General features: G+C 34.4%; 1 protein-coding gene across 1 annotated transcript in view; it reads right to left on the bottom strand.

The window, feature by feature from the left end:
- Positions 1-18,989, bottom strand: part of DYNC2I1 (dynein 2 intermediate chain 1) — a 35,080-nt gene that overhangs the window by 3,813 nt on the left and 12,278 nt on the right. Inside the window, exons 7-21 of the mRNA XM_082480023.1 lie at positions 17,529-17,586; positions 16,519-16,596; positions 15,252-15,447; positions 13,190-13,289; positions 10,244-10,373; positions 9,607-9,718; positions 9,142-9,236; positions 8,690-8,819; positions 7,629-7,801; positions 6,925-7,087; positions 4,072-4,185; positions 2,942-3,003; positions 1,827-1,878; positions 663-723; positions 320-416 (exon numbers count right to left, since the gene is read on the bottom strand). Coding sequence (XP_082336149.1) covers positions 320-416; positions 663-723; positions 1,827-1,878; positions 2,942-3,003; positions 4,072-4,185; positions 6,925-7,087; positions 7,629-7,801; positions 8,690-8,819; positions 9,142-9,236; positions 9,607-9,718; positions 10,244-10,373; positions 13,190-13,289; positions 15,252-15,447; positions 16,519-16,596; positions 17,529-17,586 — 1,621 coding nt within the window. The remainder of the gene's footprint in view (positions 1-319; positions 417-662; positions 724-1,826; positions 1,879-2,941; positions 3,004-4,071; positions 4,186-6,924; positions 7,088-7,628; positions 7,802-8,689; positions 8,820-9,141; positions 9,237-9,606; positions 9,719-10,243; positions 10,374-13,189; positions 13,290-15,251; positions 15,448-16,518; positions 16,597-17,528; positions 17,587-18,989) is intronic.

Raw genomic sequence — 18,989 nt, 5'->3', positions numbered from 1 at the left:
CTCGTCCTGTCACTGGGAACCATTGAAAAGAGCCTGGCTCCATCCTCCTTCAACCCACCCTTTAGATACTCGTATGCCATAATAAGGTCTCCCCTCAGCCTTCTCTTCTCCAGGCTAAAGAGTTCCAGCTCTCTCAGCCTTTCCTCATAAGGCAGATGCTCCAAGCCCTTAATCATCTTAGTTGCCCTTCGCTGGACTCGCTCCAGCAGTTCCCTGTCCCTCTTGAACTGGGGAGCAATATACAGTGTACTGGTATAATTCCAAGTGGGGCAGCTTCCAAAACAAAAAATAACGAGATGAATTTCAGCACAGTACTCACAATGTTTGTTCCAACAATGAAATGATTAGGATTAGAAGGCAGAAATTTAATAGTCAGTGTCTGGGGCATTCTCTGGCGCATATCCTTTGGGAAAAGGCTAGGAAAAACATAAAGATGACATAAATACAGGAAGTTGTCTCCTAAAGCTATGCAAGTACATACAGAAACTCTTGATCTAAAATGTCTATGACCAGCTCTAGAAATAAGTGTATATTAAAAGAAACACAAACAACTAATGAAAATATTGTTAAATATATCTTACACAACAGCAAATGAATAAAGTATAGGAAAAATTAGCTTTGTGAGATACATGTGTAAAATCTAAATACTCCTGATTTCTTACCTGTTATTCAATTCCATAGTAGAGCTATGTACTAACTTCACTTTCCCTCCAGGAATTAAACCTAAAATTATATAAAATAATTATTTAAACTGATTCAAACACTTTGCATTAAGTAAGTGCTATCATCAAATAAAAACCTAAGCTAATAAGTAAAAGAAGATACTTCATAATTAAATTGTTTACTGTAGATGTAGCTTTTGATACATAAGAATTTTACACTATTTAGAACTATTCACTTCAGAATTCAAATCTGAAGAGTTGTAACCTTTGACAGAAATCAAAGAAAGAGGACAAAGGGAAACATGATTATATGTTTGCTTTATTTTTACAGCATGCATATAACATCCTGTAATATCACTCTATAAAACCCAATTCTATCAATGGTGAAAATGCACATTTATGTCACTTGGATCTTTGACAGTGAATTATAGTAATGAGAGACTGTAATACTTCCATGAAGTTGGTCTATGTTACTTCTTAATAGAGAATAACATAAATAATTTAAATCCTTCAACCACGAGAATTTTTGGAAGACAAAAAAATGAGTGCTGGTGGCAGTAAAACCATGTCAACACAAGACCATAGCTTTAAAATGTACCTCTCCACAGACATAATACCCAGCTTTAGCAGCTCAATATAGCCAGACATGGCACACGAGCTTGTAAATTAGAAAACTGATCAAAAAATCTAGTTTGTTAGTATTACTTCATTGTTTGTACAAGTATTTTAAAATGTATCAGGATTTTAATCAGTCTTTTCCACTTAGATAAGTATAAAAGTCTAAATTTGTTCAAAGAATAAAACCCGTAATTTTCTCATTCACATAACTCAAAAAGGGCTGAAAGGACTTAGTTCTTTACTTTTTTCATGGAAACTTTTTTCTCACACTAAATTAAGGACCTTACGCAAAGCAGAACTTTCAGGACAATTATCAAAACGGAGATATTGGCGACAACATTGTAACAGATTTGGTTAAAATAAAATAACTCTCATGATACCTAACCAATAACCCCACATATCAGATTCATGTCCTATTCAGAATGAATCTTTTCCTCAGTAATTTTTGCCTTCTAAACTATTTCCTGTCATCACTGACTCCTGCTTTCTTCAACTTCAGACTCAAAACTCAAACCCTTTATTCTACCTCTAATGTATAGTACTCACCTAAATCAGTTTGTGAACCAGCTAAATCCACTTTGTGTAATTCAACAACTACCTGAAAAGTCAATATTTAACATTAATAAGCAATAAATACTTAGCAGACTAAAATTTTTTTAAACTAGTTGTAATAATATATGACATAACTCTAAGCAAACCTTTAGATATGTAGGTCGGTCTAACATTACAATTACTACAGGTAGATTCCTTATCCCCTGCCAATGTCTGCAACGCTAAAAATAGCTTCACGTGCCTACTGGAAAGCAGAATAGGGGAAGTTACATTCTACACTTAATCACTACTTGGCTTCTTGTTAGTTTGGTGGGTCACAAAAAAAGCACCCTAAACCCCCACATAAGGGATTGTAACACTTTCCCGTGCTTTTCAGTATTCCGAAATAGAAAGGGTAGATCATTTGGCCTGAATCTATTGCTACTAAAGTTACTTAGAGCTTTAAGGGAGTTAACTAGCGATACAGAAGAGAAGTGCTTTTATCCCCTTATCATTCACTGAGCCTTTCAGTTCCTCAGGCAAGATCAATTCAGATGCAAACAAGTTCAGCAGCTAGGCCAAAGCTGCATCAGAAAGACTGAAAACATCTCATAGAAAGAAGAGTTGTCAGGACAGCAACTAAGAGCAACAGCCCTGGTGCTTACCTGACCATCATATTTTAGGCAGGGTAATCTTTTCCACAGATTTTCACATTTTGCCTCTTGAACATTTATTTTATATAAATTATGAATGTCATTTCTCACGTACATTCAGTACAGTCTCTGACACCACTGTGATTCAAATAAAATAAAGTAGGTGGGTGAAAGAGGACCGAGATCTATTATTCGGTTAATAGAAATATGTGAACATATATTCCTATAAAGCAGAACTACCGATTGCCTGTTTTCATGAATTCACGTACCTCTTTAATAGTTTCATCTAAGGATATCATTACGGCATTAGAGAGTCAGGTAAAAAAAATTGAGGAGGATTCCAACAGAACGGCTAGTGGTGCTGTAATTTTCAGGGAGGAAATTCTCATCAGAAATCCCAGATTTGGTTTGCTATATTTGAAGCATTTTGTTATTCCAACACGTGATACTCTCTTTTCATACATATATATTACTCACCCACATATTGAGGATTCCATTTTCATCCATTGAAGCTATCTGAAATGGAGGGCCTGACATTTCTATGGAAGGATTAGCAACAGTTTATAGTCACACACTGGCTTCATCCTGAAGAATATCAAAGGATTTGAAACACTTCCTAGGTTAATACATTCTCTGAAACTTCTATGATCCTCTCAGCTGCGTAAAAAGTGAAAGTGCCCTAATTCTACCCAAGATGAAAAAGGCATGAAACTTTCTTTACCAAGAGGGTGGTCAAACACTGGAACAGGCTTCCTAGAGAGGTGGTCAATGCCCCAAGCCTGTCAGTGTTTAAGAGGCATTTGGACAATTCCCTTAACAACATGCTTTAACTTGGTAAGCTCTGAACTGGTCCAGCAGTTGGACTAGATGATCATTATAGGTCCCCTCCAACTGAAATAGTTTATTATATATCTCTGTCTATTCTAGTATGTTCAGTTTGTCCTATCAGAAAGGCAGATGATCTCTGTCCGCATCTTTTAAAATGCCTGGATTCTGCATGGACTTTGGAATGGGACATAAAGTGCAGTAGATAAAATCTTGTAAAACCTGCAATATGCAGCACATTTCTTCGGACTACTATGGATTTCAAAGTGAAAATCTGCAATCGAAGCAATAACGTCACGTCTAGCACATTGCCTGAGAATTTGGGGGCACGAGAATTAAAGTTTCTTTGCAAAGGTTGCTCATAAAAAGACTAGGCAAAAGGCACGGGAAGAACGACCGAGTACAGTCACACATTTTAAGCGTTTGGCTATAAGCAAGTTGCTCCACTGGTTCAGACAGTGCTTCTATAATGTCTGAAAAAAACCCTAAGACTTCTCTGAAGGCAATTTTTGAATGATAACTTGTTTTATCATGGAAGAACAAAATGTCTTGAAAACAGACATTATAACAAGCATGCACCCACATCTGATGTGAAGCTGCACTGAATGAACATTACATAAAAATGAAAGCAGAAAATAAACATCAATGTTGTATGCAATTGATACTATAAACAAGAGGCAGAATGTAATTATAAAATGGATTTTGGCTTTGATACATTTGTTTTACTAGCCACATAAAGAAAGATCCAGACATATTGACACTTTGAAGAGCAGCTTACATACCCTCCCGATAAGAGAGGCTTGAGAGCCCATAATTCTGATCAGTGTCAAGAGAGGTTGAGACAGGTTCCACTGCTAGTATAGGAGAGGTGTGATTTACTGAGTTTAGAATGCCATCTGTAATTAAGGATAATGAAAGTTAAATACTATACTGTTCTCAACAAAAACAACAACAAAACCCTAATCACTTTTCAGCTTATGGAAGAATGGCGACTACAAAGAAAGAATGGCAAATAATGAACTTCACAAAGAATTACTTTGTAAAAGTCTCAAATACAATTGTGCAAACTGTTTCCTAAATTAACAAAATACTACTAGATAAATCAATGTTTCACCCTTTGTATTTACTTGTCATTTTCCAAATGACTGCTGCACTATTTATGCCACTGTACCAGACATTTCATTAAAATCTGCCATTTCAAGGTTACCATGAAAAGAATTATGTTAATTTCAAGCTCCATAAACAACCAAAGTAGAAATAAATCACTGCTCACTACACAAAAGATAAAATTGAAGAAAAATTACTCTTAATAGAAAGTAACTACCCTGAAACAAACAATTCACCACAAGAAAATATGTATTCACCCTTTCATAACATTTTAAAATAAATGTATATTTAAAGCAACTTCAATATGGATTCTTTGTCAGATATTCTTGATTTCTGGACTTGCCCTGTGCACTGAACTTAATCTCATTTAAGACTAAAGGCATAAAGCTTCCTAAGTATACAGCACTAAAATCTGCTGTCTTATATAAGCAACTACATGAAATTGTTTATATACATTTGAATACTAGCCCATTGTGCAACACAAGACCAACCATCTTTGATCTACTAAAAAAAATTAAGTCTATCAACCAACTAATGTTTATTTTTACATGGCTACTGCAATTAGACACACTTGTGAACAAAAGAGGATTTTGTGCATGTGTGGTGCGTTTTTTTTACAAAAAATATTATCTCGGTGTAAGTTAAACAGTAGCACATGCACACACAAAAAAAGGAAAAATACATAAAGAAGGACTTATTTTGCACTAATAAAATTATTTACAAAAATATTGCTATGTGTTATTTTTTAGTCTAGGGTACAATACAGTGGCAAGAAAAATGGCACCAATTTATAACTAAGACTGAGACAAATGCTGGTACGTACACCTCATTCCCAATCTCTCAATTTACTACTACATACAATGAAGACGTTAACAAGATTAATGACTTGCTCCTCTATTTAACTTTGCAATGACAAACATTGGTAATAGGCATAAAGATCCATTCATTTGCATCAGATCCATAAAATTTTAAGGATCTCGTTCACCAATTCAAATGCAGACTGAAGTACTTTGGACTACGTCTTCTAGTATGTCAGTCGTATGTCCTAAGTAAACTCCTGCAACTTTTGATTTTGTCGTCCATGGTTTATAAGAAAATTTACAAAAGCCTATGTTATTTTGATCATACATTAAAGGATCAGAAGCATAGAAAAAAAGAGAAATTCAATGACAAGAAAATGTCAAAGGATGAAAGGAGGTCACCCACAAGCACTTTTGCAAAGTAAACTTTCTTCTGGCTTCCCAATATGTACGCAACACTAATTTAGGCCATATCTAAACAATGCAGCAAATGAATTCCACATTATTTTTCATTGCTGTGCTTCTCTGACATTAAGAACCTGGAAAGCGCATGCTATAGCTCCTAACTGACCCCAGTGATAGAGATTTTGCTCATGTGACAAGCTGGATGACAGAAAAATGTATGTCCCGGTTTGGTTCCAACATGCAATTGGTACATTTCTAGAGATACTGAACCAGAGAGGTTTTGGGCACCAAAGTTTAGTTATAGCTTCAGAATTTCTTCAACAAAAGACTAAAAGTAACTGACTACTGACTGTGCAAGTTAGAATTCAACTTACTCCTTTATATAGATCGCCTCTGACATTTAGCCTTCAAAGACTACTTGTTTCCAATGATGTGATCCCCATACATGCTAAACCAGTAGTATCATAAACTAATGAGAACATGAGAAATTCCTAGATCTCACATTGCTACACTAATTGATAAATTGGCAATAAAACACCACAATCCTGACTCAACTTTTAGCGTATCTAGATAGAATCCAGAAATTATAAAGTTACATAAGTGGAATTTTAGAAATGAATAAGTGTGAGATTCAGACCAAAGATTATGGCACTTAAAATGGTATCTACATAAGACAGCTGGGTAATATCTGTAAGTGAACTAAATCTAATCAATACAATCAATCCAGCTAACCATATACAGATATCTCATCATTAGGATGAGACTAATAGCTCTCTAGATCCCACAGAGTAGCACTGCACTGTTTCCAACAGCGGTTACGCATGTATACACTTGGATCTTGCATGCAACCACATAGAAACATCAAAACTTAGGTGACAATTTATACTTATTGCGAATTTTAAATGATGTTTGAAAAGTTATATTTTACAGTCTTAAATTACTCTGATTTTTTTAAAAATACATCTAAATACGTGTGTTTAGATGTAGATAAAAAAGCAATGCAGGTTATATTAAGGGAGATAACATGATGAAAATTGACTAAGCTAGTAATTTCAGATGAGGTAATAGTTGAGTAGTCCATTGTAATATTACAATGCTCCTTAGGTTCTACATCTGGTCCACCTTTCTATCCTCATTGCTTGATGCATATTGAGCTTGCTTACATTTCTTTACAGCTATTACTGATTGGCAATTTTTACTAGACTAAATATAATCTCTGAACTGGCTAGACTAGGCTACAGGGAAAGAGTGTTCTTAGAAGAATTAGTAGTGGAATTGTTCCACTGCCTACAAAATGACTAATCAGAATGCATAAATACTAACCAGTGGAAAATGTTGGAACTCTAAATGTCCAGTCAGTTTCACTGATCATCATATGAGGGTGCATTCTTGAGTCTTCTCGAAGATCCCACACCAACAATGAACCATCTATTGTTCCAGCAAAAACTAATGTTGTTTTATTGGGACTAAAGCAGCAACATATCACCTGTTAAGCAGTAAAAATATGTATGGTTGATATTATGATAAAGGCCAGTGATTTGATTAGCCTGAAATATGTTTTTTTCTTCCTAGGCATGCAAAGACAGATTACAGGCATTTGCAGCAGAAGTACAGTTTATTTAAAAGGGAAATAGGATACAAGACTTTCAGTAGGCCTTCCCTTTTCAAGACAATTGTTGTGTAATCTGCATCTACTGCCACAAAGCTGAAGGGGGGTGACTCAACTCTATGATAGCGATGGGTAGAGAGAAGTCCTGACAACATCTGAACCAGCTGTTTTGCTTCCGTTCACTCTTCAACCATGAAATGGATTCAAAATTAAAAAAAAAAAAAAAAACACATAACAACAAAACACTATGACCATCATTACATTCTAGAACTGAAGCACAAAATGGAATGAGAATTCCAATCACTATGCTTAATTATGTTTCCTCAAAAGATGACATATCTTGCAGCAACACAAGAAAACTAAATACACATAATAAAGCCTTTTATTCAATGGGCAAATATACAGTGTTAAAACGTACCTCTGAGTCACATATTAAAACTTTCTGAGGACTAGAGGGCTGCCAGATGTTCCAAACACATATGATGCTCTTTCTGTTCAGTAAACCAACACCTGCTTTTTCAGGTAATCCATGAACAGAAAGGAGTGTCTGCCTCTGAACTTGAGAGACACATAGGCAAGATATTTTTCGGTCTAAACCATTAAAAAAAAAAAAAAAAAAAGAGAAAAGCAATAAATAAAAAAGTAAACACACTGCAGGTGAAAAAGCATATTTAGCTGCTAAGCAACAACCAAAGGAGCCAAGACGTAATTATGAAGAATATTTCTATTAGCAGTGGGTTGGTTTTGATTCTATGCAAGAAAAAAGGAGGGACTAGAGAAGAAATCCAAAAATCAGAAGTAGAAAGCAAAAAGGAAGAGAGCCAGAAAGTTAATAGAAGAATTATTCTGGGCATAAGCAAGCCAATCTGATCTGACGTCAGTATATATACTGAAAATGAAGCTAAGCCTCAAACAGGAAACAGCACAAGCCAGGCTTTTTCTGGTTCATCTCATGTGTTCACATTAGAATACGTATGGTTTTGTGTTATAATACGTCTTCCTAACATAATTAGAGATGCTTTATTTTTCATTTATCTTCTCAGCTGAACATCTACTGTTTATATGGGGAAGATATAACTGCAGTTCAAATATATCAGGCTATATTCTCCCTGTTCAATAACCTTGCTTTACTTGCAACTTTGGCTTTACTTAGGCATAAAGAGCCTAAATGAAATTACAGCCCTTGGGATGGCCCTCCAACAGCAGGGGCAAGAAACTACATCCAGGGCACCCCTATATCATGCTAATTGCTGGCTACGCATCTGGTTTCACAGCAGCTACGATGCTCTGACGTTCCCTACATGAAAACAATCTGCACAGAGTTACAGCAAGATTAGCACACTTAAAGAAAAGTGGGCTTTACATCATCTATATATCCTGATACGTGCTATTTGCACTTCAGTCATGACAAAGAGCATTTTGCATAAGGAAGAAGAGTTCACACTGAATACTAAAAGGTGTAGAATAAAGTTCCCTTACCATGTAGGAATGGCTGGTTAGTATTTAACTGGAAACAGCTATCACTAATAGACAGACTGGTTTGTCGAGATCTTAGTTTCCACCTGGGTTGTGTTGCAACTTGATCTTCCTCTAGCAAAACAGCAATCACCTTTCAAACATAATTACATTTATAGAAATAAAAGGGTCATCTTATCTTTCAGCTTTGCTATTTGTAGCTTTCTAAATTATGCGGATTAATTTAATTAACTTTTATCAACTCTTGTTAATTTCACATCTTTGCAAACACAGCTTTACAGACATAAAAGTTGCACAGCTCTGATTCCATTACTTTGCAGAGAGATGAAACTCACTGATAGTGAGTATTATTTAAGTAATTTATTTAAATCAGTCAGAACAAGTACTGTAAGTGATCTATCACATTGTATACTTATGCACACAACTCATAAGGGATATTAAGTACATAAGTGTACCTGACAAGCAGACCGGAGGAAACGTGCTAATCTTTGCGAATCAGTTTTAGCCATTAGAGCTCCATTCATTGACATATCTTCGCTGTTTGTGGGACCTAAGGAAAAACAAAAACCCAAACCAAACTTGACGTTTCCAAAGGGAATCAACTAAGAGAACCATAAGAACAATGTAATTTTTAAGCCAGAGGAGAGTGGTAGGAATCAACTTCTCTTCAGCAGAAGCAGCAGTACTGAAGAACAAGATCTGTTGGGGAATCGTATCTGCTGCCAACAGAAACAGCAATCCAGAAGGAAGAAACTATTTCTGCCATTTATTCTCCACCCCCTCTACAAGGAGATTCAGAGTGCCTACAGCAGTTTGCTATCAATGCAGCCCATTACATTACAAATTCTGACAATGAATTGGTAGAAAAGAGAAAGTTTACATGCATACATCCATAAATTAATGATTAAAATGTTCTTCACCTCCAGACACAAGGGCATTTTCTCCTGGATGCTGTGTCCATTTCTCGAGTGTCTCAACTTCCTCTGTCTGAACGTCTCTCTCAAGATTATCCTCGTTACACTGAACATATGCCTGAAGTAGAAAGATAAAGTGAACAATATATGGGTGACACAGCAAAGAATGACAGCACATAAATGAATAGAACTTAAACAGTCATTTTAATACTGATGTAAAGACTTTGTAAATTCAAACCCGATCATACTGACACAGTGTCGCTATTTGACATGCGTGCACATTTTACCACATTTCACACAAGAGTTCTAGACTTATTGCAAAAATAAAGAGTGCCTTACATGATGCATAAATAATAAACCCAGCATACTTGCGACAATGAGCCACAGACATATACAAAGTCTTTTAGAAAATGGGGAACAAACATGAGAAAGTCCTCTTTTAATACAGAAAGGAAGTGGCCTTTCTGGCCAAAAGTTTTTATATCATTGCTTTATGGTAATTAAGGGTTAGCTATTAGAATTATTACTTCATTACTTTACTGTCCTATTGGCTTTAGTAACTCTCTTTTGTAAAGAAAATTACTTCCCAGAACAAGAATCAGCACTTTCAGGATTTAAATATTACTTAATATTTGTTACCCACCTGTTTAGTGTTCGTTTTACCAAAATTCCTGATATACATGTCATACTCGTTTACAGGAGGCAAATCCAATAAGGAAAAACTAACTGAGAAGTCCAGATCAATTAGTGGGAGAAGTTCTGAACTCCGTTTTCTTTAGAAGGAATTACAAGAGAGAAACACAAAAATGGTTAAGACCAAGTATTTGGTATTCCAAAAGAAAACCAACCTGATTTTGTACAGTACGAGAGATCCAGCAATCCATTGATCTACGTGAATTGAAGCTGTACCAAACTTAATTAACAGATAAAAATATATCAAAGAAGTCCACATAATATTATTATTTGTCATTTAACGTTATGCAGAGATAATTATCATACTTGAAAAGGTAATACTCATTGCAAATGGCAAACTTATGTGGCTTATTATTAAACCCCAAACTGTCAAAGCCGAGCATAATCATCTTGCCTAAGTATTCAAAAGCTGTTCTGTGAGGTAACAGAAGAATATCTCTGTCTTCCTACAGTTAGGATGGTGGCTAAGTCTCCTAAACTCATTTTATTAACTTACATCACCTACATGTGTACATGCTTTATAAAGATCATCTATAATGTTCTCGTTTTGTTAGACTTATGCAAATGTATTTTGAATGACCTCCACTGGTAACAGACTGCCTGAATTCCTACCTCTTTACACCACTAGGGAAACAAATAACAATAGCAGCAATCCTAAAATATATTTTAAATATATACATGAAATGAATTTACTGTTGATAAATAACCTGTGGACACGAATGCTCACCTCTTCCCCAAAAAGCAGACCTCCAAAGACCATCACTTACTGGACTATTGAACTTGATCTAAATGGTACGAAAAGGAGTACTCGAGATCGAGGTATGTATTCTTCCACTTGTATTTTTTGTTTTAAATAAGATTAGCACATTGTACAGTATTTGAGATAACTGAATCTCTTTGTCCTGTGAAATACCAAATCTTTCCATCTTCCTAAATTCCCTTACTGGAATGATAAAAAAATAAGTCAACTGCCTTATCCAGCTTCCCTCAGTCCTTTTACTTCCTGCCTACCTCAATTCTTAATTTTTTAAACTTTACTCACAAATAAAACTATATTTTGATTCTTAATTGGAAAACAAGCCTACCTTCATTTGTTGCATCTTAGTCCGACAAGTAAAAAACATTTATGTGATATCAAAACATTTTTGTGACATTACTTGTTATCATCAACTACAAAGATATTCCTACCACTCTACTTGTATGGATGTGTGGATAATGAAGACACAGTCAATCTTTGTCACAATTCACACAACTATCTATCTATTTTAATGTCATAAAACTGTTAAGATATTTTATTTTAAGAGTTAACCACTTAAATTACATACAGATGTATGTTTACAAGTTAATTCCACGCTCTTGCTATAGAAGAGATTCCTTGACAATGAGAAATTTTTTTGTAGCCTTCCTCTCTCTCTCTTGCACTTTCAGGATTTTTTTAATATACTTAATATAAATACAAGCCAGATAAAATTATGGGTCTGCAGTAATTTAATATCTAAACAGTCTTACAGATGCATATTCTAGCTGCAGTTTCTTCTCAGTAAGACAGTCTTTGAACCAGGAAAAGATCAGAGCAACATGAGCTGGAATTTGTCTTCCAATATTTTAGGCTGTATTTTTCTTTATACATAGGGATAATTTTCACATCTCTTTTTTGCTGCTTGATGACATCTCTTGCATTTTCTTACCCACATTTTATTTTTACTTCTACTTCCTAATGCACCACCTCTTCACAAATATTGAGGGCACAGATTGCCGAGATCTAATTCAAACGTATTAAAGTTACTTCCTAGTTACAAATCTTAATGATACAGGCAGACAAATCCTTAAAATAAACTATTAAGCCTCTTATTAATACTTACAATTCCAAAGTGCCACAGGTCATTTATGGAATACTTTCAGTCTATTCACTGGTACCAATGTATTATCACAGCATTAAATTCCACAAACTCTTTCTCTTTCCATGAAAATGCTAGTTATCTTCACAGGCTACATACATTGTTAGCATGTACACAAAGTTATATGCATAGTCATAATCAGTCATAGCACATAATCAGTAAAGGCTGACAAACATTTCAGAAGGCAATTCTTCAGAGAGATGCCTTACTGAATTTCCTACTCTGTCTCCACTATCTAGAGAGGAAGCCCAGACAATGAACTTGTGTAAAATTTGGGCATATAAATTTAGGCAAGGTGAATTAAACAGCCTAGAAAATAAAATCTCCCTTATGTGAAGGTTAGCCATCAATGTGCAGCCAAGAAGCAGTGGAATCTAGTATTATAAAAAAAATATTAATATTCTTGCTTTATACATCCAATTGATGTAACAGAAAATTGGAGATCTATACAGTGCTTTAGATAAATCTGGAGCTCCTGGCAAGTTCCGCAAGAAACAGGCGTCAATTTGTTTCTTTAATACAGAGCTGTCTTAGATGTCTCAAATCTATATCAATTTTAGATCAGTAATAACATGTTTTTACACCAACTGGTGTTATCTCTGAAAGGGAACATGCTATTTTGGCAACAGCATGTACCATATAGAGTCTTAGTTATTTCAAGAAATTACAGTTCTGCAGAGCCCTGAGAGCAGATAAAAGGCTTGCTCTTTAGTACTATAGTCCAATTAAGTGACTGAAGAATAATACAAAGAAATTATAATCCTGACAACTCATTCTGTAATAAAACGATACACATAAACTGATATATAGATAAATTTCTGTTATCAAATGGCCTGTAGATTATATTTACTTAAGAACTAAATACTGTTAGCTTACAAAATAATATTTGCCTCTAAAAGTCTCAGGATTATAAACTGCACATATTTCAAATATAATAAAAAAATTACATCTCACATAGCATGGTGCCATTTTGTGTGGATTATTTAAAATGCACTTACTTCTGCTTACTAGCCATACTTCGGCTACTCTGTCGTTGGTTTGCCATTTGAAAATCCATGAATATTCCACAAGAGTTTCTGACAGAAGGGTATTCCCTTTCTGTGACAGTATAAAACATTATTAGTGTTATAATTCACACTTTACACTGCATTAAAATGTAAAGCAGTAAGTCTAAAAAGCAACAGATTTACTATGACACAGCTACTAAAAGTTACTAGTTTGCACATTACACAAAGTGCTCTAGCACAGTTATCAGTACAATAAGCTGCCTAACTTCAGTAATGGGTCAGCATTTTTCCCTTATTATGGTCCTTTATCAATCAATTCAAAATGACTATAATTTTTATTTTAGAAGAAAGTGCCTCTTTCTTTCTCCTGCCATTAGCAGGTCCTTTGTTCCCCTGTGTACAGTAAAACACTCTATGACCAATTCTAAAAATCCTATCAAATTCACACAGACTACACCATGTGCGTGTTACACCTCTGAATTCATCATTACAGCTAGTGGAGAAACTCATCAACACAAGCTTAACTGATGCCCTTGGATGAATAAACAAAACATTGAAAACTGTTGCTTTAAAAGCCACAGTTAATGGAACGACTACAATATCTGATGTCATGTGGATTTTACTCCCTTTCCTGGATAGGTGGTAGCTAATTGACCTTAATATCCAACTTCCAGTCAGGACCAATGCTGTTTCACTCCCTCAGAAGAAGACTGCCTTATTAGATAGTACTTGTAAAATGCTTTTAAACATCTAAAAACCACTACCAAAATGATCAACAATTTTAACCAAATGAGATCAAAACTTTATCCAAAAAGAGTGTGGTATAATTTACAATAAAGCAGTAAGTGCTACAATTCAGAATTTAAAAAATTGATTCTATATTAGAATTCCATCCTGTTCATTAGATCTATAACATTAATTGAATTATTTTCTTGATTTGACATTGTTTATTAGAAAAATAATAATTGCATAAATCTTCTGCATGAAGACATTCACAGAATCACAGAATCTCCTAGATTGGAAAAGACCTGTAAGATGATCTGGTCCAATCATTAACCTAACACTGACAAGCCCACCACTAAACCACGTCCCTGAGCGCTATATCTACACGACCCTTAAATAACTCCAGGGATGGGAACTCCACCACTCCCCTGGGTAATACGTTCCAAAGCCTGATGACCTTTTCAATAAAGAAATTCTTCCTAATATCCAATCTGAACTTCCCTTGGTGCAACATGAAGCCATTTCTTCTTGTTCTATCACCTGTTACTTGACAGAAAATGTCAACAGTATTACAGTATACAGGTTCTGACTTGCAAAGACAACTTAACTGAAAATCTATTGATACTGTAAAGACTTGCAGAAACTCCATGCTATTCTTCTGTGGCTGTACTAACTTTGTACAAACTAGAGTAAAAAGCTGTTTAAAATTCTTTTGCACAGTGATTCCATCCTGACATTCACATGAGTGGAGAGTGCAAAGGAGAACCACAGCTGCAGTTAGTTAACTAAGTACTGGCACTCACAGGTATCATCAGATCAACTGAAAACAAGACAATAATTCCCTACTCACATTTCAGAAAAAAAAAAAACAAAAAACCAAAAAAAACCCCACACAACTGAATTTTAAAAGTGATATAGAAGTACATTTTTAACTCGTATGTGTATTTCTCTTGCCTTCCCACCCAGAGCAGTCGCTTCAACTTTACTTAAAAGAAAAAGGCGAATTAATGTCACCGGAAGCCCCAAACTGTTCTAGCACTCCTTCAGTTTTCAAAATCCAGACTCTCATATCCTCCTCTTACCCAAAATAAGACATATTAAATGTCAGTCTGTAAATTTTTATACTTCACATTTTAAATGATTAGTAATGCTCTGAATCATTCTTAGGCAATGTGAAAGTTACAGTACTTACCCACAAACTTAAGTGACTCATCCAGAGGACCAGATTTCTGCCTCTAGGCAGACTTTTAGAAAAAATGGCCTGTTTACTCCAAAGTTGTATGTGTTACTCATACATTTAATAAAAAAAGACTGGTATCTAGTCACATACCCATGATTGGTTCCTTTTTTACATTTTCAATTTTCTTTGGCAGTGAAGTACAAATTCTATCATTTTCTGCACTAATTGCTCTTTGGATTTCTTCAATTTCTGCTGTTCTGGAAAATAGAATCTCTCGTACGTTTTCTTCTGCATCTCTTTCTTCACCACTTTTGTCTTCATCATTATCAAAATCATCTTCATAATCCTTTAAAAGTAACAGGACTTTCAATAACTAATAAACATAGATTATAGATGTATTTTTCAAGATCTTTTTAAAGAAACTATAAAATACTGCCAAAATAAAAATAAAATTCTCATACAGATGTCTATAAATCCTCTAACTGAAAGGCATTTTAAAATAACCGTTTGACAGAAAGAAAATGGTATGTCTTGATTGTGTGATAATTTTAATCAAGAGAAGACAATCGCACAGTGTTATTCTTCAGTGCTCAAAATAGATTCATTTGGGTTTTTTTTTTTTAAAGATCCTAAAGTAGGAAGTATATGTTTAGATTAATTATTTTTTATTTAAAGGAATAAAATGACAGATCTGTTTGCAGGTCCATGCACAAGGCCCATACTTTAATAATTACGTTAACTAAGACAATTCATCTCATGCTAAAATAATCACCTAACACAAATGATATGAACAAGTCGTAAGAGTCATTTCTCTCCACTGAATGGCAAAGGGCTACTACAGTGAACAGCTCAACAGTGGACATCGCTCCTAATGTAAGTGGAGACGAATTCTAGTTTCACTGAACAAAGATGTGGCTGGTTCAGCTATCAATGAAAGCACATTCAACACACTCTTCTATCTTAATAACTTTCAAGTAAACAACAGAGAGCTAAGAGTTCAATTAAAAAAATTAGTGAATTAAACAAATCAGTGACACACTGATGTGTATCAATACTTTTTCCTATGATATTTTTGCAATGAAAAACAATGAGAATATTTTTTCCTCCTGAAATTTATTATTTCCTAGCATTATTTAAAAAAAAAAAAAAAAAAAAAAAAATCAGCATTTTTCGCAGAAAATCCTTTCCATAATTGAAATTCAGGAAGACAGAAAGAGAATCTTGCGAAGACTTGAACTCAAAAACAAAAGTTGGTTCCAAACCCCTGATGAAAACTAAGTAAACACATAGCAGAGTGTTTCTAGATAAGATTTTAGTTAGTTATTATCTCTGTGATTTTTTTTTCTGTGAAAAAAATTAATCACTATTTTGATGCTTAAGAATTACTTCAAAAGGACAATTGTATGCTTTTACTTACTTCAAAATCATCTTCATAATTTGCTGAAAAGTTATCAAATCCTGTATCTGAATTATAGATGTGTCTATCTCTCACTTCCTAAATGAGAAAAATAAATGAAAGTGGAAAATAATCTTATAAAAAAAATTAAATCTTTATCTGCCAAATCTTAGCATAAATATAGATGTTCTTCTCAGATATTTCTACATTTTCAAGCAAACATACAACAAATTCAGTTTAGAAATATAAATAAAAGTGTATTAACAAGTGATAATTATTGACTTAAAATAATAATGCAGGAAGGCAAAACAGAACTCACCCTATGCAAAAGGATGTTTTCATTAGGTTCTACTACTTTTTCCTAGATTACGACCATAATCCTACAACGTTCCAAAACAGAATTTGGATTTTCGGGGATGGTCATGAATGGTTGAAAATATGACAAAATATTTCAAAACTTTTTATGGTAAAGTTAGGCTGTATCTGCACAGACTGGTCCAAATAAACCCAAGTTTTTACAGCGTGCACTTCAGACTTGCTGAAAACTTGGTTCTCTCTCTGCACTTGTCCACTCAAACATATAAAAATATCTTCCTCTTTCTTATGGCAACTGTTTTAAGAAACACGTATGAATTACATTGCTAGCTGCATTTTACTTGGTTTACACTACAAATTATTTGCCTATGCCCGCTGTTTATAGAAGGAAATAATATACATTCGGTATGTGTAAATTATTTGTAGATTATTTGTGCTACACATCTAAACTCTTTCCACTTATTGAGAATTATTTTTTCAAGCATAGAAGATAGTGAAATACAGTTGAATAGATGGCTACCTTCAATGCTTAGCAAATTTATATGGAATAAATCAACTTTCTAATGCTGTATCCAGAAACAGAGGTTAGGAGATAGCTGAAGACAAATATACATAAATCTTATCTTAGAATGGCATTATATTGAAATACATATTGTAATTGTTACTAATCCCAAGAAAAGCACAACATTCTACGTTCCAAACCCAAATAGTTTTACCTCTTGTCTTGTGTCTCTTTCCTCTTTTTCAATGAGTTTTCCTTTATCTCTTACAGTCCTATTGAAAAAAAGAACATAAATCTTATTGGTTAACTCAGAAGAAAGCACTAGTTTTGTTTTGGTTTTCTTTTCTGTTGGTTTTTTGTTGTTGTTGTTGTTGCTATTTTAGAATAAATAGGTCTTTTTTCCTGAAAAGGAAAAAATAGTTGAAAATTTCCAATAAATTGAAATAGTTCTACAAATACTTTTATAGATTTCTATTTATGATAATGAAAGAGCCAAGTGATTAATCATCTAAGAACTGCAAAAACCTTGTACAAATTTAATGCCTATAATTGCATCAAAGTGGAAGAAAAAGTAAAGAGGAAAAAACCTATTAAACCCACACATCTATTAGTTGTATTAACGGCTGCAGTAAACTGGAGATCAAGATCAGGTTGGTGTAATGTGCTCTAAAGCTATAAATAATACCGACATTCAAACCTGGTCTTTCATTCCGGGATTTTATTTATGAGGACAATACAATCAGGGTCAGAGAGCAGGAGAAAATCAACAACCAGCTCTGCTCCTTAATGATCTATTTGATTATGTTATAAGTAGAGTATTGGACTTCAAGAAGAGAATGTTCTGACTTCTTAAGTAAGAGAGTATCCATATATACTTCTGTTGGGACTGACAAACATAAGAAAATGCAACAATATAAATAAAAATGTGGCTGGAACCTCTCATAACAAATAAGAATGATTCAACGTTGACAGTGCTTGAAGCTGAAGCAGGGTTTTGGGACATCCCAATAAATCATATTGCCCTCCTTGCCTCCTTGCCATTCGGAAATGCCTATCCCCCCCACAACACCTTGACTCCCCCACAACACCCCATCAGCAACAGCTTCAAAATATAACCCGTATATTTGGCACTGCTTGACACAGTTGAGTGCTGCTGCTAGGAAGCATCCCAATATATGTATTCTGAACTATTTAATTTTCATCTTTTGTACAGGAATTCTCTTCCACAATGACAAAATCGCTTCAACTAGGTGATCTGTTCCATGCTTAAGAAACAGTAGTAATACTTAGCCAATAGTTGTAGTGACTTCCCTACCTCTGTCAGTGTTCCCAGAAGCCAGCACACCAGCCTTCTATTTAGCTAGGAAGCTAAACTAGGGTTTAAGAATGAGAATTGTGACTGACAACATATCTGGAGAGTTATACTTCAGAAAGTTGTATAGGAATTTCACATGGCTGAAGCATTAAAGAACACAAAGAGAACTAGAATATATACAGAACTTCTGTAAGATTTTATATTTGCTAGTAACAAAACTTAGAAATATCATCCTGAAATTTTACTGATCCTACTGAGGATGACCTGGACGTTTCCATTTCACATACAACAGTAAACTTGCTATATATATATAATGTTTTAAATGCTATCCAGAGCAGGAACTAAGTAGAGAGATTCAAA

Source organism: Vanellus vanellus, assembly GCF_965231255.1.
Source record: "Vanellus vanellus genome assembly, chromosome: 2".
In the NCBI taxonomy this organism is placed as follows: Eukaryota; Metazoa; Chordata; class Aves; order Charadriiformes; family Charadriidae; genus Vanellus; species Vanellus vanellus.
The sequence above is the reverse complement of the archived record's forward strand: the minus strand, read 5'-3'. Positions and strand labels throughout refer to the sequence as shown.